Source organism: Triticum dicoccoides, chromosome 2B (assembly GCF_002162155.2).
Source record: "Triticum dicoccoides isolate Atlit2015 ecotype Zavitan chromosome 2B, WEW_v2.0, whole genome shotgun sequence".
In the NCBI taxonomy this organism is placed as follows: domain Eukaryota; kingdom Viridiplantae; phylum Streptophyta; class Magnoliopsida; order Poales; family Poaceae; genus Triticum; species Triticum dicoccoides.
In genome coordinates, this window is record NC_041383.1 from 24,192,418 (window position 1) to 24,216,160 (window position 23,743).

The 23,743-nt window shown below is 45.9% G+C and overlaps 3 protein-coding genes, 1 non-coding gene and 1 pseudogene across 4 annotated transcripts; 2 read left to right on the forward strand and 3 right to left on the reverse strand.

The window, feature by feature from the left end:
* Positions 1-12,663: 12,663 nt before the first annotated feature.
* Positions 12,664-13,857, forward strand: LOC119366892 (1-aminocyclopropane-1-carboxylate oxidase homolog 1-like). The gene has a single exon (XM_037632579.1). It carries the CDS (start codon positions 12,775-12,777, stop codon positions 13,855-13,857), a length of 1,083 nt encoding a protein of 360 aa, XP_037488476.1. The 5' UTR covers positions 12,664-12,774.
* A 116-nt stretch (positions 13,858-13,973) lies between these two features.
* Positions 13,974-17,024, reverse strand: LOC119360284 (NADH-ubiquinone oxidoreductase chain 2-like). Its single transcript, XM_037625990.1, has 2 exons — positions 16,912-17,024; positions 13,974-14,500 (listed from the first exon to the last, which is right to left on the reverse strand). The coding sequence occupies exons 1-2, from the start codon at positions 16,967-16,969 to the stop codon at positions 13,974-13,976; spliced, it is 585 nt and encodes a 194-aa protein (XP_037481887.1). The 5' UTR covers positions 16,970-17,024.
* A 683-nt stretch (positions 17,025-17,707) lies between these two features.
* TRNAY-GUA lies at positions 17,708-17,790 on the reverse strand. The gene has a single exon. It is a non-coding gene; the product is annotated as a tRNA-Tyr (tRNA).
* Positions 17,791-18,483: 693 nt separating this feature from the next.
* Positions 18,484-19,401, reverse strand: LOC119366893 (annotated as a pseudogene).
* Positions 19,402-21,183: 1,782 nt separating this feature from the next.
* On the forward strand, positions 21,184-23,134 carry LOC119366894 (ribosomal protein S2, mitochondrial-like). The gene has a single exon (XM_037632580.1). The coding sequence runs from the start codon at positions 21,919-21,921 to the stop codon at positions 22,990-22,992; it is 1,074 nt and encodes a 357-aa protein (XP_037488477.1). The 5' UTR covers positions 21,184-21,918; the 3' UTR covers positions 22,993-23,134.
* Positions 23,135-23,743: the final 609 nt, after the last annotated feature.

Here is a 23,743-nt window from a genome sequence, read left to right on the forward strand (position 1 = left end):
TGTATGAATATGAGCATGCAGCAAACCGAAAGTTGTTCGGAGTCCCGGATGAGATCCCGGACGTCACGAGGAGTTCCAAAATCGTCCGGAGGTAAAGAATTATATATAGGAATTGTTGTTTCGTCCATCGAGAGAGTTTTGGGGGTCACCGGTATTGTACCGGGACCACCGGAAGGGTCCCGGGGGTCCATCGGGTGGGGCCACCTATCCTGGAGGGCCCCGTGGGCTGAAGTAGGGAGGGGACCAGCCCCTGGTGGGCTGGTGCGCAGCCCCCTTGGGCCCCCCTGCGCCTAGGGTTGGAAACCCTAGGGTGGGAGGGGGGGCGCCTCCACTTGTCTTGGGGGGCAAGCCTCCCCCTTGGCCCCTCCCCCTTGGAGATGCCATCTCCTAGGGCCGGAGCCCCCCCCCAGGGGGCCTATATAAAGGGGGGGAAGGGAGGGCAGCCGCACCCTGAAGTCTTGGTGCCTCCCTCTCCCCTGCTACACCTCCTCCTCCCGTAGTCGCTTGGCGAAGCCCTGCCGAAACCCTGCTGCATCCACCACCACGCCGTCGTGCTGCTGGATCTTCATCAACCTCTACTTCCCCCCTTGCTGGATCAAGAAGGAGGAGACGTCACGCTGACCGTACGTGTGTTGAACGCGGAGGTGCCGTCCGTTCGGCGCTAGGATCTCCGGTGATTTGGATCACGACGAGTACGACTCCCTCAACCCCGTTCTCTTGAACGCTTCCACTCGCGATCTACAAGGGTATGTAGATGCACTCCCATCTCTCGTTGCTAGATGAACTCATAGATTGATCTTGGTGAACATAGGAATTTTTTTATTTTATGCAACGTTCCCCAACAGTGGCATCATGAGCTAGGTCTATGCGTAGTTCTCTGTTGCACGAGTAGAACACAATTTGTTGTGGGCGTAGATGTTGTCAACTTTCTTGCCGCTACTAGTCTTATTTTGTTTCAGCGGTATTGTAGGATGAAGCGGCCCGGACCGACCTTACACGTACGCTTACGTGAGACAGGTTGCACCGACTGACATGCACTAGTTGCATAAGGTGGCTAGCGGGTGTCTGTCTCTCCCACTTTAATTGGAGTGGATTCGATGAAAAGGGTCCTTATGAAGGGTAAATAGAAGTTGACAAATCACGTTGTGGCTTTTTCGTAGGTAAGAAAACGTTCTTGCTAGAACCCTATTGCAGCCACGTAAAAGATGCAACAACAATTAGAGGATGTCTAACTTGTTTTTGCAGCAATTGCTTTGTGATGTGATATGGCCAAAAGTTATGATGAATGATGAATGATATATTGTGATGTATGAGATCATGTTCTTGTAATAGGAATCACGACTTGCATGTCGATGAGTATGACAACCGGCAGGAGCCATAGGAGTTGTCTTAATTATTGTATGACCTGCGTGTCAATGATTTAACGCCATGTAATTACTTTACTTTATTGCTAAACCGTTAGCCATAGTAGTAGAAGTAATAGTTGGCGAGCAAATTCATGGAGACACGATGGTGGAGATCATGATGATCGAGATCATGGTGTCATGCCGGTGACGAAGATGATCATGGAGCCCCGAAGATGGTGATCAAAAGAGCTATATGATATTGGCCATATCATGTCACTACTATATAATTGCATGTGATGTTTATTATGCTTATGCATCTTGTTTACTTAGAATGACGGTAGTAAATAAGATGATCCCCTATAACAATTTCAAGAAAGTGTTCTCCCTAACTGTGCGCCGTTGATAAAGTTCGTCGTTTCGAAGCACCACGTGATGATCGGGTGTGATAGATTCCTACGTTCACATACAACGGGTGTAAGACAGTTTTACACATGCAAAACACTTAGGTTAACTTGACGAGCCTAGCATGTACAGACATGGCCTCGGAACACAGAGACCTAAAGGTCGAATATGAGTCGTATGGAAGATACGATCAACATGCACATGTTCACCGATGATGACTAGTCCGTCTCACGTGATGATCGGACACGGCCTAGTCGACTCGGATCATGTAACACTTAGATGACTAGAGGGATGTCAAATCTGAGTGGGAGTTCATTAAATAATTTGATTAGATGAACTTAATTATCATGAACTTAGTCTAAAACTCTTTGCAAAATATGTCTTGTAGATCAAATGGCCAACGCTCGTGTCAACATGAACTTCAACGCGTTCCTAGAGAAAACCAAGCTGAAAGATGATGGCAGCAACTATACGGACTAGGTCCGGAACCTGAGGGTCATCCTCATAGCTGCCAAGAAAGCATATGTCCTAGAAGGACCGCTAGGTGAAGCACCCATCCCAGAGAACCAAGACGTTATGAATGCTTGGCAGTCACGTGCTAATGATTACTCCCTCGTTCAGTACGGCATGCTTTACAGCTTAGAACTGGGGCTCCAAAAGCGTTTTGAGCAACACGGAGCATATGAGATGTTCGAGGAGCTGAAAATGGTTTTCCAAGCTCATGCCCGGGTCGAGAGATATGAAGTCTCCGACAAGTTCTATAGTTGTAAGATGGAGGAAAATAGTTCTGTCAGTGAGCACATACTCAAAATGTCTGGGTTGCACAACCGCCTGTCCCAGCTGGACATCAACCTTCCGGATGAGGCGGTCATTGACAGAATCCTTCAGTCGCTCCCATCGAGCTACAAGAGCTTTGTGATGAACTACAATATGCAGGGGATGGTGAAAACTATTCGTGAAGTATTTTCAATGCTGAAGTCAGCAGAGGTAGAAATCAAGAAAGAACATCAAGTGTTGATGGTCAATAAAACCACCAAGTTCAAGAAGGGCAAGGGTAAGAAGAACTTCAAGAAGGACGGCAAAGATGTTGCCGCGCCCGGTAAGCCAGTTGCCGGGAAGAAGTCAAGGAATGGACCCAAGCCTGAGACTGAATGCTTTTATTGCAAAGGGAAGGGTCACTGGAAGCGGAACTGCCCCAAATACTTAGCGGACAAGAAGGCCGGCAACACTAAAGGTATATGTGATATACATGTAATTGATGTGTACCTTACCAGTACCCGTAGTAACTCCTGGGTATTTGATACCGGTGTCGTTGCTCATATTTGTAACTCACAGCAGGAGCTGCGGAATAAGCAGAGACTGGCGAAGGACGAGGTGACGATGCGCGTCGGGAATGGTTCCAAGGTCGATGTGATCGCCGTCGGCACGCTACCTCTACATTTACCCACGGGATTAGTTTTAAACCTCAATAATTGTTATTTAGTGCCAAGTTTGAGCATGAACATTGTATCTGAATCTCGTTTAATGCGAGATGGTTACTCATTTAAATCCGAGAATAATGGTTGTTCTATTTATATGAGAGATATGTTTTGTGGTCATGCCCCGATGGTCAATGGTTTATTCTTAATGAATCTCGAACGTAATGTTACACATATTCATAGTGTGAATACCAAAAGATGTAAAGTTGATAACGATAGTCCCACATACTTGTGGCACTGCCGCCTTGGTCACATTGGTGTCAAGCGCATGAAGAAGCTCCATGCTGATGGACTTTTAGAGTCTCTCGATTATGAATCATTTGACAGATGCGAACCATGCCTCATGGGCAAAATGACCAAGACTCCGTTCTCCGGAACAATGGAGCGAGCAACCAACTTATTGGAAATCATACATATTGATGTGTGTGGTACAATGAGCGTTGAGGCTCGCGGAGGATATCGTTGTGTTCTCACTCTCACTGATGACTTAAGTAGATATGGGTATGTCTACTTGATGAAACACAAGTCTGAGACCTTTGAAAAGTTCAAGGAATTTCAGAATAAAGTAGAGAATCAACGTGACCGAAAGATAAAATTCTTACGATCAGATTGTGGAGGAGAATATTTAAGTCACGAATTTGGTACGCACCTAAGGAAATGTGGAATCGTTTCACAACTCAGGCCGCCTGGAACACCTCAGCGTAACGGTGTGTCCGAACATCGTAATCGCACTCTATTGGATATGGTGCGATCTATGATGTCTCTTACTGATTTACCGCTATCATTTTGGGGATACGCTCTAGAGACAGCTACATTCACTTTAAATAGGGCTCCGTCTAAATCCGTTGAGATGACACCGTATGAATTATGGTTTAGGAAGAAACCTAAGCTGTCGTTTGTAAAAGTTTGGGGATGCGATGCTTATGTCAAGAAACTTCAACCTGAAAAGCTCGAACCCAAGTCGGAAAAATACTTCTTCATAGGATACCTTAAGAAAACCATTGGGTATACCTTCTACCTTAGATCCGAAGGCAAGATTTTTGTTGCCAAGAACGGATCCTTTCTGGAAAAAGAGTTTCTCTCGAAAGGAGTAAGTGGGAGGAAAGTAGAACTCGATGAAGTACTACCTCTTGAACCGAAAAGTAGTGCAGCTCAGGAAAATGTTCCTGTGGTGCCTACACCGACTGGAGAGGAAATTAATGATGATGATCAAGGTACTTCGGATCAAGTTGCTACTGAACTTCGTAGGTCCACAAGGACACGTTCCACACCAGAGTGGTATGGCAACCCTGTCCTGGAAATCATGTTGTTAGACAACGGTGAACCTTCGAACTATGAAGAAGCGATGGCGGGCCCAGATTCCAACAAATGGCTTGAAGCCATGCAATCCGAGATAGAATCCATGTATGAAAACAAAGTATGGACTTTGACAGACTTGCCCGATGATCGGCGAGCGATAGAAAACAAATGGATCTTTAAGAAGAAGACGGACGCGGATGGTAATATTACCATCTATAAAGCTCGACTTGTCACTAAGGGTTATCGAAAAGTTCAAGGGGTTGACTACAATGAGACTTTCTCTCCCGTAGTGAAGCTAAAGTCCGTCCGAATCATGTTAGCAATTGCCGCATACTATGATTATGAGATATGGCAGATGGACATCAAAACGGCATTCCTTAATGGCTATCTTAAGGAAGAAATGTATATGATGCAGCCGGAGGGTTTTGTCGATCCTAAGAATGCTAACAAGGTATGCAAGCTCCAGCGATCCATTTATGGGCTGGTGCAAGCATCTCGGAGTTGGAACATTCGCTTTGATGAGATGATCAAAGCGTTTGGGTTTATGCAGACTTACGGAGAAGCCTGCGTTTACAAGAAAGTGAGTGGGAGCTCTGTAGCATTTCTCATATTATATGTAGATGACATACTTTTGATGGGAAATGATATAGAACTTTTGGACAACATTAAGGCCTACTTGAATAAGTGTTTTTCAATGAAGGACCTTGGAGAAGCTGCTTACATATTAGGCATCAAGATCTATAGGGATAGATCGAGACGCCTCATAGGTCTTTCACAAAGCACATACCTTGATAAGATATTGAAGAAGTTCAAAATGGATCAGTCCAAGAAAGGGTTCCTGCCTGTATTGCAAGGTGTGAGATTGAGCTCGGCTCAATGTCCGACCACGGCAAAAGATAAAGAAGAGATGAGTGTCATCCCCTATGCCTCAGTCATAGGATCTATTATGTATGCCATGCTGTGTACCAGACCTAATATAAACCTTGCCGTAAGTTTGGTAGGAAGGTACCAAAGTAATCCCGGTAAGGAACACTGGACAGCGGTCAAGAATATCCTGAAGTACCTGAAAAGGACAAAGGACATGTTTCTCATTTATGGAGGTGACAAAGATCTCATCGTAAATGGTTACATCGATGCTAGCTTCGACACAGATCTGGATGACTCTAAGTCACAAACCGGATACGTGTATATGTTGAATCGTGGAGCAGTAAGCTGGTGCAGTTGCAAGCAGAGCGTCGTGGCGGGATCTACATGTGAAGCGGAGTACATGGCAGCCTCGGAGGCAGCACATGAAGCAATATGGATGAAGGAGTTCATCACCGACCTAGGAGTCATACCCAATGCGTCGGGGCTAATCACTCTCTTCTGTGACAACACTGGAGCTATTGCCATTGCCAAGGAGCCTAGGTTTCACAAGAAGACCAGGCACATCAAGCGTCGTTCCAACTCCATCCGTGAAAATGTTCAAGATGGAGACATAGATATTTGCAAAGTACATATGGATCTGAATGTCGCAGATCCGTTGACTAAACCTCTTCCGCGAGCAAAACATGATCAACACCAGAACTCTATGGGTGTTCGATTCATCACAATGTAACTAGATTATTGACTCTAGTGCAAGTGGGAGACTGTTGGAAATATGCCCTAGAGGCAATAATAAAAGGATTATTATTATATTTCCTTGTTCATGATAATTGTCTTTTATTCATGCTATAATTGTATTATCCGGAAATCATAATACACGTGTGAATACATAGACCACAATATGTCCCTAGTGAGCCTCTAGTTGACTAGCTCGTTGATCAACAGATAGTCATGGTTTCCTGACTATGGACATTGGATGTCATTGATAACAGGATCACATCATTAGGAGAATGATGTGATGGACAAGACCCAATCCTAAGCATGGCACAAAGATCGTGTAGTTCATTTGCTAGAGCTTTTCCAATGTCAAGTATCTTTTCCTTAGACCATGAGATCGTGTAACTCCCGGATACCGTAGGAGTGCTTTGGGTGTACCAAACGTCACAACGTAACTGGGTGACTATAAAGGTGCACTACAGGTATCTCCGAAAGTGTCTGTTGGGTTGACACGGATCGAGACTGGGATTTGTCACTCCGTATGACGGAGAGGTATCTCTGGGCCCACTCGGTAATGCATCATCATAATGAGCTCAAAGTGACCAAGTGTCTGGTCACGGGATCATGCATTACGGTACGAGTAAAGTGACTTGCCGGTAACGAGATTGAACAAGGTATTGGGATACCGACGATCAAATCTCAGGCAAGTAAAATACCGATTGACAAAGGGAATTGTATACGAGGTTGCTTGAATCATCGACATCGTGGTTCATCCGATGATATCATCGAAGAGCATGTAGGAGCCAACATGGGTATCCAGATCCCGCTGTTGGTTATTGACCGGAGAGCCGTCTCGGTCATGTCTACATGTCTCCCGAACCCATAGGGTCTACACACTTAAGGTTCGGTGACGCTAGGGTTGTATGAATATGAGTATGCAGCAAACCAAAAGTTGTTCGGAGTCCCGGATGAGATCCCGGACGTCACGAGGAGTTCCGGAATGGTCTGGAGGTAAAGAATTATATATAGGAAGTGTTGTTTCGGCCATCGGGAGAGTTTCGGGGGTCACCGGTATTGTACCGGGACCACCGGAAGGGTCCCCGGGGTCCATCGGGTGGGGCCACCTATCCCGGAGGGCCCCGTGGGCTGAAGTGGGGAGGGGACCAGCCCCTGGTGGGCTAGTGCGCCCCCCTTGGGCCCCCCTTGCGCCTAGGGTTGGAAACCCGTGGGGGGGGGGGGGCGCCTCCACTTGCCTTGGGGGGCAAGCCTCCCCCTTGGTCGCTGCCCCCCCCTTGGAGATGCCATCTCCTAGGGCCGGCACCCCCCAGGGGGCCTATATAAAGGGGGGGAGGGAGGGCAGCCGCACCCTGAAGTCTTGGCGCCTCCCTCTCCCCTGCTACACCTCCTCCCCCCGTAGTCGCTTGGCGAAGCCCTGCCGGAACCTTGCTGCATCCACCACCACGTCGTCGTGCTGTTGGATCTTCATCAACCTCTCCTTACCCCCTTGCTGGATCAAGAAGGAGGAGACGTCACGCTGACCGTACGTGTGTTGAACGCGGAGGTGCCGTCCGTTCGGCGCTAGGATCTCCGGTGATTTGGATCACGACGAGTACGACTCCCTCAACCCCGTTCTCTTGAATGCTTCCACTCGCGATCTACAAGGGTATGTAGATGCACCCCCCTCTCTCGTTGCTAGATGAACTCATAGATTGATCTTGGTGAACGTAGGAAATTCTTTATTTTATGCAACGTTCCCCAACAAGCTCAACTCCACATAGAAAAAAAAACACCAGTAAGAAGGCAAATCATGTCGTCTTTTTTATGGAATGCCATCATGGAAATTTTAATTGATATTAGGGTTACTCATCATCTGCTAACAGCCCAATGATAAAGTCTGTGGGGGGTCCTCATGTCAAACAACAAATTTCATCCATCCTCATTACAAGCAAGAGTGTGGCCACTCTATTGCTTTCCAATAGGATTGTGCAATAAATGACATCGGTGAAACTTCTAGCAAGAAAAGAACACTTCATAAATAGATGTCGTCAGACCAATGGGATTGCCACCATCTTGCATCTGTGTTGAGCACCTCATGCATTTGATGTTCATTATCAGTCTTGTGCACCCATGCCGTCATGCTAGAATGAGGCCATATCGGAGAGCTCTTGCCTTGGTTGTGAGGGAGTCAGTGACGTGATCCAATCGATGGTTTCTCCCAGTCAAGAAGGTGCCATGATCATTAAGACTACACATGTAGATCTCAAGCTCTTGACGACAGAGAAAGCAACATCCACATTTAATTTGACATGTCCTTCACATGGTTTCTCCCCGCCGTGTCTTAATACACATGCAATTTTATCTCGCCCGAAAGTAGTTGCTAGGTATAGCAACAACGGCTTGTGTATGCACAATCAACATGTTCAAATGTTCTCCCCTTGCCGTTTGTTGCCTCTCACACAACACATACTAACACATTGTCGCAATCATCTCATTTAGGGGGAACATCAAGCGGTAGGCCTCCTGTCCATAGCTTTACACCATAAGCTTTACACAATACTAGATCTTTGACGGCGCGCGTTGCCGCGCCCGTCCATTTTGACGATAGAATGGTAGGAATGATCATAAATGTATGGAGCAAGAAGCTGTTGTTTCACATATGTTTTTCTTGTTCTTTTGAAATGAGAGGTATTTGAACCAGTAGTAAATAGAAACCCAAAAGGGAAAAATACATTTTTCTCACAATGGCGAAAAATTGGAAAAATGCTCATGGTATAGCAACCGTGACACAATTTTCTGCTCACTGACAACTAAAACAGAAGTTCCTGGAGATTACGAGGCCCATTGAAAACTAAAATAGTAGTTCCCAGATATTGATATTACCGTGCCCATTGACAACTAAAGTAGTACTTATTTCCCAAATGTCAGCGACTTCAGTCCTGAAGACTGTTGTTCGAAAAAGCCTTCCTTGCAGGGGTAGCAACCTTGACACCCTTTTCTGCTTTTAGTTTATCCCCAGTGCCCAACCAACAGAAGGTGGGCTTTGTTGTGTCTGAATGAAAAGATTTAAGAACAAATTCAAAAACATCTCTGATTATTTATAAGTGGAATGGGTTTATTAGTTAGTTTAAAGCCTACCTTCTAAATGTGCTTTAATGAAGAAAACATGCATGCTGGCAAAGCATATAATCTCAGGGCATAGGTGTAACACAAATTCAGGAAATCATGTTAGCTTTTGCTTTGAGTAGCATTGGTACTGATAAAGCTCCAGGATTACATACAAAAAAAAGAACAAGTACTCCCCAAGACCCCAAGGGCTGCTCAACTTGCGTATTACATTGCCCGATGATTATGGCATGGTAGTTTATATTTACAACCTTGGAAGGCAACACCTGGATAACCATAATATAATCTCAGGAATAAAAACTGAAGCTCACTATGATCTGTAAGAAAGCGGAGTCACTATCTATTCCGCAATATGTGCATTACAATTTCATAAATAAACCGATAGATACAATAAGTAAAGGAAACACAAGGATGAGCAATCTAAATTTACCTGGCTGAAAATCATCACATTGTTTCTGCATTACACATAAAGCGAGTTAGTGTTTAATGAAATAGACATGGTATTTTCACCTATGTAATTCATTTACTTTGGTACTCATACCTGAAAATGGACCACATGATTTAGAGAAAGATAATCTTCCGGATGGTGTCATTGGTGATATATAGGGCAACATAAACTTAAGATGTTGATACGTATATTGTGCAGTATAATTTGCTGATTCCAGCATATATAGTCACCGGTTTGCTTTTTACTGTCAGAAAAATAGACATTGGTTTCTTTTAGTTGCTTAATCTACAAAACAGGGGAACAAAAATAAAGGAAAGTAGCAAAGGGTGAGAACAAGAAGGAAGTGAAAATACTACCTACACGTCAAGTGAAATATTAAGAAAAGTTTGCATTGCTAGTTAAGGAATGCAACATCACGTACTTGCATTGGAATTATGTTTTTGCTCATAAATTGGAATTGCATTTTTCAGTTGGTACCTTAGGTCCTTAGCACCACTCTGAAATTGAAGAGATGGTACACAAAGAAAGTTAATACTGAATGAATTGTTAAGTTAGAATTTTTGAATTAATAAACTACCTGATTGAGTTCCGACTTATACCATCAATATATTGCATCCGTAATAACTTTGTGACCTGTCAAGTAGATGATTCAAAAGTTTTCTCCTTGCTCACATAGGCAACCTTCGCTGGAAGCATATAACCAGAAATACAAATCAATTTCATCACATATTAGTTCATCCACATGCAAACCAAGGGAAGGGAACTCACTGGCATGGTCTATGTTTGTGGGAGATGTGCCCTAGCGACACAATGTGATACACCATGACAAGACATTTCTGGAGTAAGAAACAATTTAATTCATGCATGATCAGACAAATGGAAAAATAAACAAACACATAACATTTCCACAACTCAGAAAATTATGATCGAGGAAAACCTCTATTGATGTACATTTAATTATGAGAAAAGGTCTAAAATCAACAAACATATTCTTTTTTTTTACTCTGGCACTCAACATATTCAGTGGTGGCAGATCTAAGTAAATCCCATTTGAATAATTCACAAGTTTAGTTCAGTAGCACTCAAAATATTCAGTAGCAGTGAACATACTCAGTTTAATAGAAGCCCAGCCGAGCCATGCGTCCAATCCACCGGGCAGCCGGTCTGCTGATCTTCCCAGCCCTTTGCCTCGAGCGGGAGCACCGGCGTCCCCAAATCCTCTTCTTCCGTAGCCCATGCCATCTCCCTCCGTCCACCCACCAGCACAGCGGCGTCCAGGACGTCACCCGTCGCCGGTGCTGCGAGGTGGTGTCCAGGGCCGTCGCGCATCTCCAGCGAGCACTCCCCCGAGTGCGGCGCCCAGACCCAGTGGCGCGCAGTGGCCGCCGGATCGAGCGCGGGAACCCCGACCCGAGCGCACTGACGACGACACTGTAGCCCCCGTTCTACCCCCTGCGCGGTGACCCCTCCCCCGAGTGGGGCGACCTCGACCCAGACGCGGCGGTGGCTGGGTCCAGCACGATAGCGGCAACATCCTTTCCTCCCTCTTTCCCCGGTAGAAAAAGGGGCATACCTCGACTTGGGATGGGGTGGGGTGGCACGACGTTGACCTCGCGACGGTGTCTTCCTCGTTTCCACGACGATCGAGTTGGCGGTAGTGGCGTTGGCGGCGGGCACGCCTAGCGATTTTGCAGGACGCGAGATCGTGGGCGTGACGAGGTTGAAGAAGGGGAGGAGCGAGCGGGGATGCCAAATGGGCCGGTCCCTTCGATCCAATAGCCCAGTGAACCACAGGCCTTCGATTTTTCTCCCAGAGTAGCTGCTCCTAGGACATCCGACCCACTAAGAGAAAGCGTGGGTGGCGGGCAGATCGGATCAATGGCCAGAGACGATCCAAACCAACAATCTAATGGCTGAAATGACAGGTGGCGTGAGAGGGCTGGGAGGGTGCTCAGTTTTAATGTATCCAAATTAGATCCCATAAGCTTTACACCATATTAAAATTCCCAATTAGTGGAATAAGCCGGACATGTCGTGAATATGCCATTCTCTGTGTTGTTCCAAAAGAAAAGTTTGTACAAAGCTAAAACCTGTTTTTACAACAACAAAAAAAATCATGGTTCTTAGGGCTGGAATTCAAGCCGAGACGGCTTGACTCGCTAGAACTCAGTAAGACAACAAGTTAGCTCAGCTTGACTCGTGAACATAACGAGCTCAAACTCAGCTCGACTCGTGTAACTCGCGAGCTAGCTCGCCTAACTCGTTAAACTCATTATAAACGTGAATAGCAAAAGTATATGTATACACATTATTTAAGCAACTAATCCACAAAAAAGTATTAATACACGCATATTCTTCACAAACCACAACGATCAACAATTTACACTAAATAGACATTTGGTGCACTCTACAAATGACAACAATAGTGATACTTATCTCTTGTCCCTTTTTATTTACGAGGTAAATGATTAACTCGTTAGCTCGAGTCGTTGAGCTCGTTTTATTTTATTAATAAGCTTGGATCAAAACCCAGGTCGATTCATTAGTCAACAAGTTCGACTCAAGTCGAGCCGAGTCACAAGCTACTCATTTAGCTAATGAGTTTCTTGTTTTCGTTTCAGCCCCGACTGTGCTAAAAAAAGTGTTCACCTATCACATAAAAAAAGCAAAAACACAGTGTTTGTATAAAAAAAAACTCACATGGACGTCAGCGTCGAGATTGACAGTCCTTGGTGTTGGTCAAGATTTAACTAATTCTTCGGTCGACGGAGAATTAGCAAAACCGAATAAAACATGTGTGAGTTTTTTGCGGCCTTGTCTTAACGAAATGGAATCGGGGTAAAAGGAGTAAATCATTGGTAAAGGTCTTGTCTTAACGAAACAAAATTTCCAGATATTTTTTTTCATGCTTTCTCTTGTGTGCACACGGCCAATTTAGTGGCCGGTGACGTATACACGATACGCTGCTGATGCATGGGCAGCAACCACGAGATATCACCGGCGGCAACACACTGGCGCACACGTTCGATGAAGAAAACCAAACCAGTGAACCAAAAAGGAGGAGGCAACACCGATCACTCCACGGCGCGTCCACGCCATGGCCTCCGCCCAGCCCCTCCGCGCCCTCAACCTCAAGGCGTTCGACGAGACGAGGGCGGGCGTCAAGGGCCTGGTCGACGCGGGCGTCACCGCCGTCCCGTCCATCTTCCACCACCCGCCGGAGTCCCTCGCCCACGGCGCGCCTCGACCTCATCGCTTCACCGTGCCGGTCATCAACCTGTCATCCGTTGTGGAGAGCGCCAAGCGAGCAGAGGTGTTCGCGCAGGTGAGGGCGGCCGCGGAGACGTTCGGCTTCTTCCAGGTGGTGGGCCACGGCGTGCCGGAGGCGGCCACGTCGGCGATGCTGGCGGCGGTGCGGGGCTTCATCGAGGAGCCCGTGGAGGCCAAGGCGCCCTACTACACGCGGGACACCGGCCGGCGCGTCCGGTACCAGAGCAACCTCGACCTGTTCCAGTCGACGGCGGCCAACTGGCGCGACACGCTCTTCATGGAGATGCCGCCGGCGCCCGAGGAGCTCCCGGCGGCGTGCAGGCTCGTCGCGCCGGAGTACGCGCGTCTCGTGCAGCAGCGGCTCGGCCGCACGCTGCTGGGGCTGCTGTCGGAGGCGCTGGGCCGCCGCCCCGGCCACCTGGAGGAGGAGCGCGGGTGCCTGGACGGGGTCAGCCTCGCCTGCCACTACTACCCGGCCTGCCCGGAGCCGCAGCTCACCCTCGGCACCCCGCGGCACACCGACGCCAGCTTCCTCACCGTGCTCCTCCAGGACGCCGTCGGCGGCCTCCAGGTGCTCGTCGACCTCGACGGCGCGGCAGCGTGGGTGGACGTGCCGCCGGTGGCCGGGGCGCTGGTGGTGAACGTCGGCGACTTCCTGCAGCTCATGTCCAACGACAGGTTCAAGAGCGTGGAGCACCGCGTGGTGTCCAACGGCGTGGGGCCACGGGTCTCCGTGGCGTGCTTCTTCCGGACGGACCGCGCCGCCGCACCCACGAGGGTGCTAGCGCCGATCGTCGCCGACGGTGACCAGCCGCAGTACAGGAGCGCGACGGTGGAGGAGGTGGTCCGGCAGTACTACAAGGTCAAGGGCCTCGCCGGCGTCTCTGCACTCCAGCACTTCAGGCTCTGAATCTCATCACTGAATCCCCCAAAAAATGTGAATTCCCTCTGCTATGTCTGCTCTGCACCCTACTCCGGCCATGCCGACTGCATTTTGATAGCAATACAAATCAAAAGTTGAGTGCTTCAAAAGCAATACAAAGCGGCGAAGAACAAATAGAATTTGCTACAAAAGCCGGCTAACGGGGGTATTCCTGCGTATGAGAACATTGTAACGGAGAAGGTCATAGCCGAAATAGGATTCGTTTTGGCTAGAGCGCCCAAATCCGCTATATATTTGACACGGGTTTGCCGTAATGCTGGAACTATGGCGAATGCATCTATCGTCATTGATGCATAAATAAATATACCAATTAGTAGTGATTGAATTCCTTCTATGGTTCCACATGAGAAACCAGTACGAATATAACCTACATGTCCAATCGAACTATGAGCTAGAGGTCTTTTGACTTTCGTTTGGGCCATGGCGGCCAGTGCTCCTAAGATCATAGAAGCAATGCTGCAGAAAAAGAAGATTTGTTGTAATGCACCCCTATAGGAAGCAACAATAGAAACACGTGACATATTTGCAGAAATAGAGATTTTAGGCGCAATAGAAAGGAATGCTGTCACCGGGGTGGGTGAACCCTCATAGATATCAGGTGCCCACATATATAGAGTCAAAAGAGAGATTGAGTCCGAGGGAGAGGGGGGTTTTCTTGGGGCTCGAGAGATTGAATAGATAGGGCCCCACAAGTTGTTAATTCGCCACTGGGGAATTCACACAAAAGGGAAGGACTTATTCTCAATGAAAAAAGTGCTCTCTGAACCGAACGTGAAAGTTGTTTTCCATCAGACGGCTGTTCACGTAACTCCACTCTCGGCTTGGATTATATATCCATGTGGTCCGCTCTCGGCCATTCCACACGCTGCCTAGCAGAGACGTGGTTATCTGAAGTGGATTCTCTCTTTTGTAGTAGATGCCGAACCTGCTGCTCAGTGGGCGGGCGCAGCAGCTACATGGACCCCTTTCTTTATGTTGTTGCCAGCGCTTTCCCGGGCCGAGCCGGAATTCTTTATTAGAACGTCGGCAGGCAAAGCCCGAAGGAAGGCTGCTATCCCCTCGGCCTTCTTCCTTTTCGATGAAAAACAAATCGACATCTCAATCTCCGAAAGCGTTTTCCTTACCCAGCTAATATCCCCCCCTTCGTCGAGCCTTTCCTTTAGTGGTAAGGGATATGCACCTTATCTGAACGTCGGCAGGCATTCCGGAATTCTCCTTTTTTGGCCCCGGGTGAACATAGGCTCAAACATGATTGGAGGGGTCCTAGCTACGCCATGCGTTCAATAAAAAAAAGCAAGCCTCTGGGAAGCTGCAGGGATTACAAAAAGAGGGTGCTTTCCTGTGTTGCACTGAAAAAAGGACAAAGGAGAAGACACTCTTCGACTTTCTTTCTTCCCCCCGCGCCCGCCTAAGCCCGGCCCGCGTTAGAGGGGAAGATTAGCAAAGCGGAAAAAGACAGAGGGAGGGGGAGCTGCATCTTATTCTCTTCGCGAGAACTTCAGGATCGGAGAAGCATTCGGAAGGGGCGAGGCCTTCATTTCGTTGGCAGAAGCAGAAACGATCCAATCCATTCGGGGCTTCGGGGAACACAAAAACGAACTCTGTTTACTTTTTTCATAGATAGATGATATATATAGGAATAATATATACATCCCTTTACTTGAGATGTCTATGTATCTATTTTGGAATCATCTCCCGATTCTCTTTTTTTTCTAATTCGCACTGCTCTTTCTCTCTAAATTGCATCAAAGAAAATAGAGAGAGAGAGAGCAGATGGATCCTATCCCCTATAACGAACACTCATTCCTATCTATTGATAGAAAAGAAAGATCTTCGTCACGGACTTTTTCTTTGTTCATTTTTTTTAGATTGGAGGAATTCCTCATATCCAAGGCAGCTCCCCACAAACACCCCACCCATATGACTATGCCCCCTTTTGAATCGACAGTATAGATTGGGCTTCATAGCTACTTTCATTTTAAAGACGAATATTAGTCAATAGGCAGGCTTCTTTCAGTGGCAAACATATTCATTTTCACCGGGCTCCGCGCACCTTTGGTACTTCTGGAGGGCAAGCTGTTTTATAGTGACTTCTTTCTTAGGGTAGGGCGATGAATACTTCCAATTCCGGAAAGGTCATTGGGTCGCCTTTGGAAGCTAAAGCGAAAGTTGTAGAAAGCCGGGAGAAAAAGCGAAAGCTTGCTCGAAACGGCCTATACCCTAAACCTCGGAAGCGAAGACGCAAAGCGTCACTTTTTTCAAAAGGAAGGAGTTTTTTCTGACTGAATCCATCCATAAAGCCGCCAAGGAAACGAAGTTCGTTCCCTTTCATCAAGTGGGTAAGGTAGGCAAACCACTTAAGCTTTGCCTTAGACTGACGGAACAAAGCTAAGAAGTAGGCTGAATGGAAAAAGGAAAGGGACAAGGGCGGTCGTCGCTTGGCGCGAAGGCTGCTGGTTCGGTACGGTACTAAAGGTCCTCGGACTTCCAGGCGGTTTTTCTTTTGGGCTGCTGTGAACCCTTGGATCTCGCCAATACAGCCTCCTATGGTTTTCGTTACCGAGATATCTTTTCTTTTTTCCTAGGGATTTTTTGGGTAATCAGCTCCCATGTTGCAAACAGTCAAATCTGAACCTTGTCGCTCTTCTTTCCTCGTGGGCAGGAAGCACACCAGCAGCGTGTGTTGCGTGATTCCACTGTGTTTTTTGCACTTGACTGGGTGGACAGTTGATCGGAAGATAACTTCGATTCGCCCGGCCAGCAAGCGGGCGGCGTGCTTATCTTGTGTGACAACACTACAGAGCGAGTAGCTCTTCTAGTCGGGCAGCTGTGTGACAACACTCCTGAGAAAGCGGCGCTTTTGTGTAACATGCTATGGTCTCAACGCCCTTACGAGGTAGTGATGAGTTTCACGCGCTCTAAGCCCGGCCCGCGCGCAGTTAGGAGGATTGGCCGCTATCTGAGCGGTACCACCCACCCTACCCTACTACCTATAGGGGGCCGTCCGTCCTACAGCCGCCCGAAAAGGAACTGCAGTAATCTTGAATAGGAATCCTACAGCGATAAAAAGAATCCCCATAAAAATACCACTAGATCGAGCACCAGTGATTTCGTATCCGGTCAAAATCTTGGCTAATTGATTGAAGTGGGTAGCTCCAGTAGACCCATAGATCATGGAACAAATAGGGTGGGTAGGCCCAACCACCACACTACACGTATAGACGCGAACCCCCCTCCTTACCGTACGTGCGACTCTCACCGCATACGGCTCCCACAAAGACTCCAAAATCCATCCCGAGCTTTTTATTCCACCTCTCCCTCCTCTCCAATCCTCGATCAAACTAGCCTTCCCCAGCAAGAAAACGTATCCGCTTTAGCAACAAAGCGCTCATCCCTTGCTTGTTCTTGAGCGCGCAAGGCGCTCAAGACGGTGATTCTTGCTTAAAAAAGGGCTAAAGCACTCCAGCTTCGAAGCTGGAGTTTGCAACTTCAAAACTACAGGTTAGTGCCCTCCTGCTGGGTGGGCGCTTCCTTCGTCTATCGTATGTCTCGCTTGGCTTCGTCCCGAACCAAGGAGGCATGATGGCGGGCGCGTGCATGTGACGACTGCAGAGACTACAAGCCGACGCCGGAAGCGACTCGCTTCTATTCTCGATTGGATATAGATGGGGAATCTCTATAGATCGTCTTTTTTCGACAACCTCTCTAAAACGCATACGAGAAAATTGCACTTCACGGCACGGCAAAAAAAAGAGCTTCGCTCGGTTGGCCCTCCTAGGCTTCCGCCTACTTTCTCTTCTCTTAAGTCTACAACAAGTGGGAGAGGCAGGATTCGAACCTACGTAGAAAACCTTCAACAGATTTACAGTCTGTCGCTTTTGACCGCTCGGCCACTCTCCCCTTCCCAGGGATACGCCCTCCTCAAACAAAGGGTTCCTGAATAAGAAGGATGGCGGCCTTCCTTCTTAAGTTAAGAAGAGCAGATGGAACTATTAGATTTGCTAGCGTTCCGGGAGAATAAATAAGGTCATTTAGTAAGTTCATAACAATCCATTTATGTAAAGCAAGGGGCAAAGCTTCTACGACAGCTTCCCCCTCATTGCCATCGTCGGCCTTCCCCAGCTCCCCTCCTTCGTCGCTTTTGGCTAAGCATCTTTCGGCGGAGGAAAGGAGGCGACTAGTCGCTTCTGGCGAAGCAGCGAGTTCATGAGCAAGTGAATGAACGAGCAGCGAGTGAAGTGCAACAGTCGTAAGTAAGGCTCGCCATGTTCCTAAAAGGAGTGGCCATCTTTTCTTCCCTTCTATTGACACTGAGCGAGCAGCAAGCATAGGCAATAGTTTCCGTAGGGGTGGGGCGCAAGCAAGCGTTTTCAGGCTCCGCTAGCTAGCGTACTCTTCTGCTATCAATGAAACCGAAAGAAAAAACCAGTGCCCTTTCGTATAGATCGAGACGCAGTACTTTTTCTTTACTTCTTCCATACTAGGAAGAATGGAAGGAAATCCTTCGATAACACTTCTTCCTTATTTGAAGAAATGATATCCGACGCCCGTGGAAACTCTTTCATTTCAAAAAAGTTCTTCTTCTTAAGAAGCAAATAGCATTTCCTATTGATTTGTCCCCTGGACTAGACCTATGTAGATTCGGAATTATCCGTCGCTACGCTGTTCCCAAGGACTAGCAAAATCGAAATAGCGAAATTCTTGGGTCATCTCAATGGGTTCAGAAACCACACGTTTCTCTGGATCATCATAGCGTACTTCCACATATCCACTCAGAGGAAAGTCTTTTCGTAATGGATGACCCTCGAAACCATAATCTGTTGATATACGGCGTAAATCCGGATGATTGATGGAAGAAACACCAGACATATCCCATACTTCTCGCTCCCACCGGCCGGCTGATGGAAATAGACTGACTACCGGAGATATTCGTGTTACTTCGTCTGCACTTGTTTGTACACGAATGCGTGAGTTATACCGAGTACTCAGTAAATTATGGACAACTTCAAATCTTCGTTTTCGAGAGGGATGATCCACTCCGCAAATATCGATCGAAACTTGAACCCTTGTATAGGTATGCCATTTTAGAAAGCACAACAATGGAAATGGGTAGTCAGTATTGGTATAAGATCTATTCCCATGTTCCGATCTTTTCATTTTATGTACCCATTTCTTGGGTAAAATCTCCCAAATATATTGGAAAATGGATTGGTTATCCATAAATGAAAATAAAGAAAGCTTTATTTTGGTTCCGCTTCTTGTTCTAAGCAGAAAGACTTGTCGGAAATCGCCGGTTGGGTTGGTCCGACCAAGAAAGGCATGGGAGTGGAGAGGCAGAAGTGAAAGACTGGCTACCAATAAAGATCCAAAACTGCACACACACTTTTTAGAGTTATGTATCCAGGATCGGCTGCATGCTCTAGTGTTGAATCAGGTATAGAACCCAGGATGCTTGGTTACAATTCCGAATCCGCTAAACCATCGCTCGGGGAAAAGTATTATACAGAGCATTAGTACTTATTCTGATCCTTTCCTTATATTTAGATTCTAGTAGTTTATTTCAGTCGTATTCGTATCCTTACTGCGGTTTCTTAAGGGTAACAAATAAAAGTATGCAGGTTCTATTTTATTGTTCCGAGACATATGATGATAGCATTGAGAATGAGAAATCTTTGCAAAATGCACGTATTATTAAGGAGTTCTGGAACGATTACTACGCTAAGCTGTTGGATATTGACAAAACGAAAAAGACTTCTAATGTTGATATGTATCAGGATGATGTTAGAAAGTTGTTGATTAATGAAAAGAAGAATCAAAATGGTGTGTTTCCCGATACTGAATTAATAGATTTACAGAATCAAATTGCAAATTGCACAATGAAGTTCGATGAGGATAATCTATTTAAAGTAACTCCTAACATAGTAAAGTTCTTGATTAATAAAGATCAGCCTAACGCTAAGCAATATCTAAAGGGTTGCCTACCAAGTAGCTTACCTATGCTTAAGATGTTTGGTATCTATACGCTTGAGGCTATCATGATTCATGTACTAGGCTTGGTATTCAACACTCTTCAGGAATCATCCGCAGTTAAGGCAGCTAGATTTATAGATCAACTTAATTCAACTGTACGAGAACAAGCAAGGTTTCTACAATACAAAGCACCAGGTAGTGGTAAGGTGGAAGCAGTACTCACTAGTAAGGTAGAATCAGTTAAGGATGTTGTTCAGCCCAAAGGTGCTAGCAAAAAAGAGAAAAAGAAAAAAATGCAGTGTCATTATGATATCGGGAAATACTTGCTCCAATTCATGATTGAAAGAAATGTTCTACATATATCAACAGATAGGGGAGTAACAAAAGAAGATCCAGTGCTGGTTCTTAAGAAAGGTCAAGGGTATATAGAGAATTCTTGTTATGTTATGTGCAATTTGAACATAAATCTGCTCCCTATCAAATTCAATCTTCCGATGCTTTGCAAACCCTTGGATTGGCAACCAGCAGAGAGGGGGTCTGATCCTGATACATTATCGGATCTGATAGGAGGTTACTTATGCAAACCCACGGGGGATATCTAGAATCACTTTCGGCTATTAACTTCCCATGACTTAAACCACTTCTATATAAAGTTACATAAAAAAGAATACAAGCAGATGTGTGATATTTTGAATGGGCTTCAGTCTCAAGCGTTTGAAATAAACAAAAGGCTCTTGAGATTTCTGGAAAAGAATCGTCAATGTTTAGTTGAGTGTGGGCTTCTTTTACCAAATGCTCTGGCTCGCGTGAATCCGACAGAAGCCTCAGACATATTGAGGGAGTGCTACTTCAATAACGTCAAAGGTATTAAGAATGCTTGTAGCTATAACATACTGTTAAATAAATTATGAAAATAGGTGCAGCAGGCTAGTTATGAAGATTTTTTAATAAGACTTGCGTCATCATACGAAGGTTATCAATTCTATTTGCCAGCATTCATGGACTTCCGTGGTAGAATCTACCGTTCAGGTGTATTGCATTTTCATGAGCGTGATTTGTCAAAAAGTTTATTACTCTTTTCTGCCGATCATCCTCAACCTCAAGCACAAAACCACCTGTCGGAAAAAAAGAATCTCAGTCAACACTTAGCATGTGCTGCAGCCTTTAAGTATCCAAAGTTCTCGAACTTAGATGATGCCCTTAAATGGTATAACGAACACCAGACTGAAATGTTTACTTCGGACGAAAGTTTCATTCAATTTGCTGCGCAAGCTAGTGATCCAATTTTTTTCATAGCCAAGATCCTTTCTCAGGATGAAGGAGTGAGTAATTATCATCAGGTTCCAGTGACCCAAGATGCGAGTGCGAGTGCATATCAAATTATGAGTTATCTCTTGCTTAACTTAGAAATGGGTAGGAGAACGAATCTTCTTCCATCTTAAGACGGTCAAATCCAAGATGTGTACATGTGCTTGCGGGATGAGCTTAATAAATTGTTTTTTACCAGATTGAATAATGTTAGTAGTAGTAATTAGAAGAAAAAACTCATAGATTCTATGTTAACCAGAAAGTTCGTCAAAGGATTGTTTATGCCATCTCCACAGGGGTCCGTCCGGTTCTTCCTCAAATGGGTTGCCTCAATCTTTATCAAAGTTTTGGTATCTAGCTTATCCAGCTACAGTATAGTATACTCCTTCCTTGCTCGATAGAGCTCTTTGAATCCGCTTCAACTAAATGCGTAAAATAGAGTAATTTCTTCAAAAGCCAGTTTCTTTCGAGAAGGCAGGAGGCCCATAGCGAGTTACAATAGTGCCAGTTCTTGTACGGAAGGCCGTAATTCCGGTAACCTCGACTGCTCTAAGAATGACCCGGGCTAGCCGGGCACATCACATCAAAGTTAGGTCATTTGTCAAAAACATGGCAAATAGCTCAGTTGGTTTGGTAAGGGAGCTATTCTCTCACTTAAACCACTCCCATATTAGGTATTCTATCTCGTCTTAAAGTTCCCCCGCATTACCCATAACTTACCACCTGTATCTCCGGAACTCAAATCGCAAAATGACAATGCTTTCGATAGTCTGTACTAAATTACTTTGTACGAATGCACATCTCGGCCGTCGGGTAGCTGATCACCATTTCAAAGTCTATATCCGTGGTTCAAGAAATGGAATTGCTATTCTAAAGACACTGATTTGTTTACGAAACGCTCTTCATTTTATAGGATCTCCCAGTCGTCAAAAAGGCCGTTCCTTCTTTTTAAAGACCAATCATTTATTTATTTATGAGATAACGGAAGAAATGGCGAGCTATTTAAGAAGCTATTTAAGAAATGTGAATTCTCATTGTTTCGATGATTCTCAATGGAAGATCGGGGCGTTTTTGACCAATTCTTTTGCAAATAAAAAAAAATTCCGTTCAAGAAAGAAGAAGATCAATTTTGGGTTGAACCAACAACCTGATTGTGTGGTTATTCTGAATGCAGATAGAAAGTCTTCGGTCATACTGGAAGCTGATCGATCACAAATACCTATTCCATCCTTAGTTGATTCTACGATCCCATGGGAATCCTATAAAAGAATCACTTATCCCATCCCAGCGAATGATCCTATACAGTTTGTATATCTATTTCGTCATTCGATCATGAAAACAGTGATTCTTGAACAGAATGCGATTAGTAGAGAAGCGCAATCTCTCAGAGTCACTTTGAGTACGGGGAAGTCCGCAGGAGGGATGAGATCCGCCTGCTACTCCACCTCTTCTTCTTCCCCAATAGACGAAGAAGAAAATAGGGCCAAGGCGCTATTGGAGATGCGCAAAACATATCCATCGGGAGATGGCGCTGACGCTGACGCTAACGCTCACAAGGCGGTTTTGCAGGCAATTTCACAAAATAGTTTTTTTTTCGTTGAGCTCATAACCCGGTTTGGGCCGATTGACTCTGAGAGCGATCGAGGGGTCGCGGGCTCACACCTTGCTTTTGCGCATAGGATCGAGGAGATCCTAGAATTTCATGGAAAGAGCAGCGGCTCTCTGAAAGACCTCATTGATCTGAAATTGGATTTGGAAGACGCCTCTAAAAGAGAGGAGATTCTACTTCCATATTTTTCCTCCAAAAAAGAGGCAAAGTCCTAGCGTGATACAAAAAGAAATAATGGGCAAGGGCGGGGAATGATAGGTTCATAGATGTGGAGTAATCAGTTCTTCATTTGAAGAGTTAGTTGGCTGGCCTACCGGCCCGCAGATGTAGAGAGGTTGCCCCCACCATCCTCTTGAACTGCGAAATCAAAGCGATTCCTGTTGATGGAAGAAAGGCTAATTTCGTTTGATCCGACCCGCCTATGCCAGTTCGAGTCTGGCGAGTCGCTATCATCTGTTGCCCTAACTTTTTCTATTAGCTCATCTTGTCCGTAGTGATATTTTGGAGAAGGAGCAATTACCGGAGTGAGAAAGGTAGAAAGAAGCAATCACGAAAGCTAGTGCTAGTTGTGGCTTTTTGTACTAATCTTGTTTGTTCGGTAGCTCGCATCAGCAGCTTTAAAAGGAATAGAAAACGAGGCTTTTTCCACCACACCAGGGGCGGGCATTACGCTCAAGCAGGGGAAGTCAATTTGACTGCTGCTCGAGAACCTGTTTGAACAAGAAGAAGTAGCATGGCTCCAGCGGGGCAGAGCCAATTGGCTACGACATGGTGACCGAAATACAAATTTTTTCCACCACTTTGCAATTGCAAGAAAAAAGAGGAATCTGATCAAGTACTTGATGAGCGATACTGGAGATCGAATAGAAGGTAATGACTTACTCGATGCACATATTTAGGGCTATTTCTCTCATCTGTTTAATATGCAATTCTCTTTGATAAGGAGGGTTCTCTTGTGTTCCAGGG

Bases quoted from the DNA above. Each gene is read 5' to 3' on its own strand.
- LOC119360284 (XM_037625990.1), bottom strand. From the start codon at position 16,969: ATGGGGATTCTTTTTATCGCTGTAGGATTCCTATTCAAGATTACTGCA. The intron at 14,501-16,911 runs GGGCGGCTGTAG...TTTTGACTCTAT, and splicing joins GATTACTGCAGTTCCTTTTC to ATATGTGGGCACCTGATATC.
- LOC119366892 (XM_037632579.1), top strand. From the start codon at position 12,775: ATGGCCTCCGCCCAGCCCCTCCGCGCCCTCAACCTCAAGGCGTTCGAC.
- LOC119366894 (XM_037632580.1), top strand. From the start codon at position 21,919: ATGACAATGCTTTCGATAGTCTGTACTAAATTACTTTGTACGAATGCA.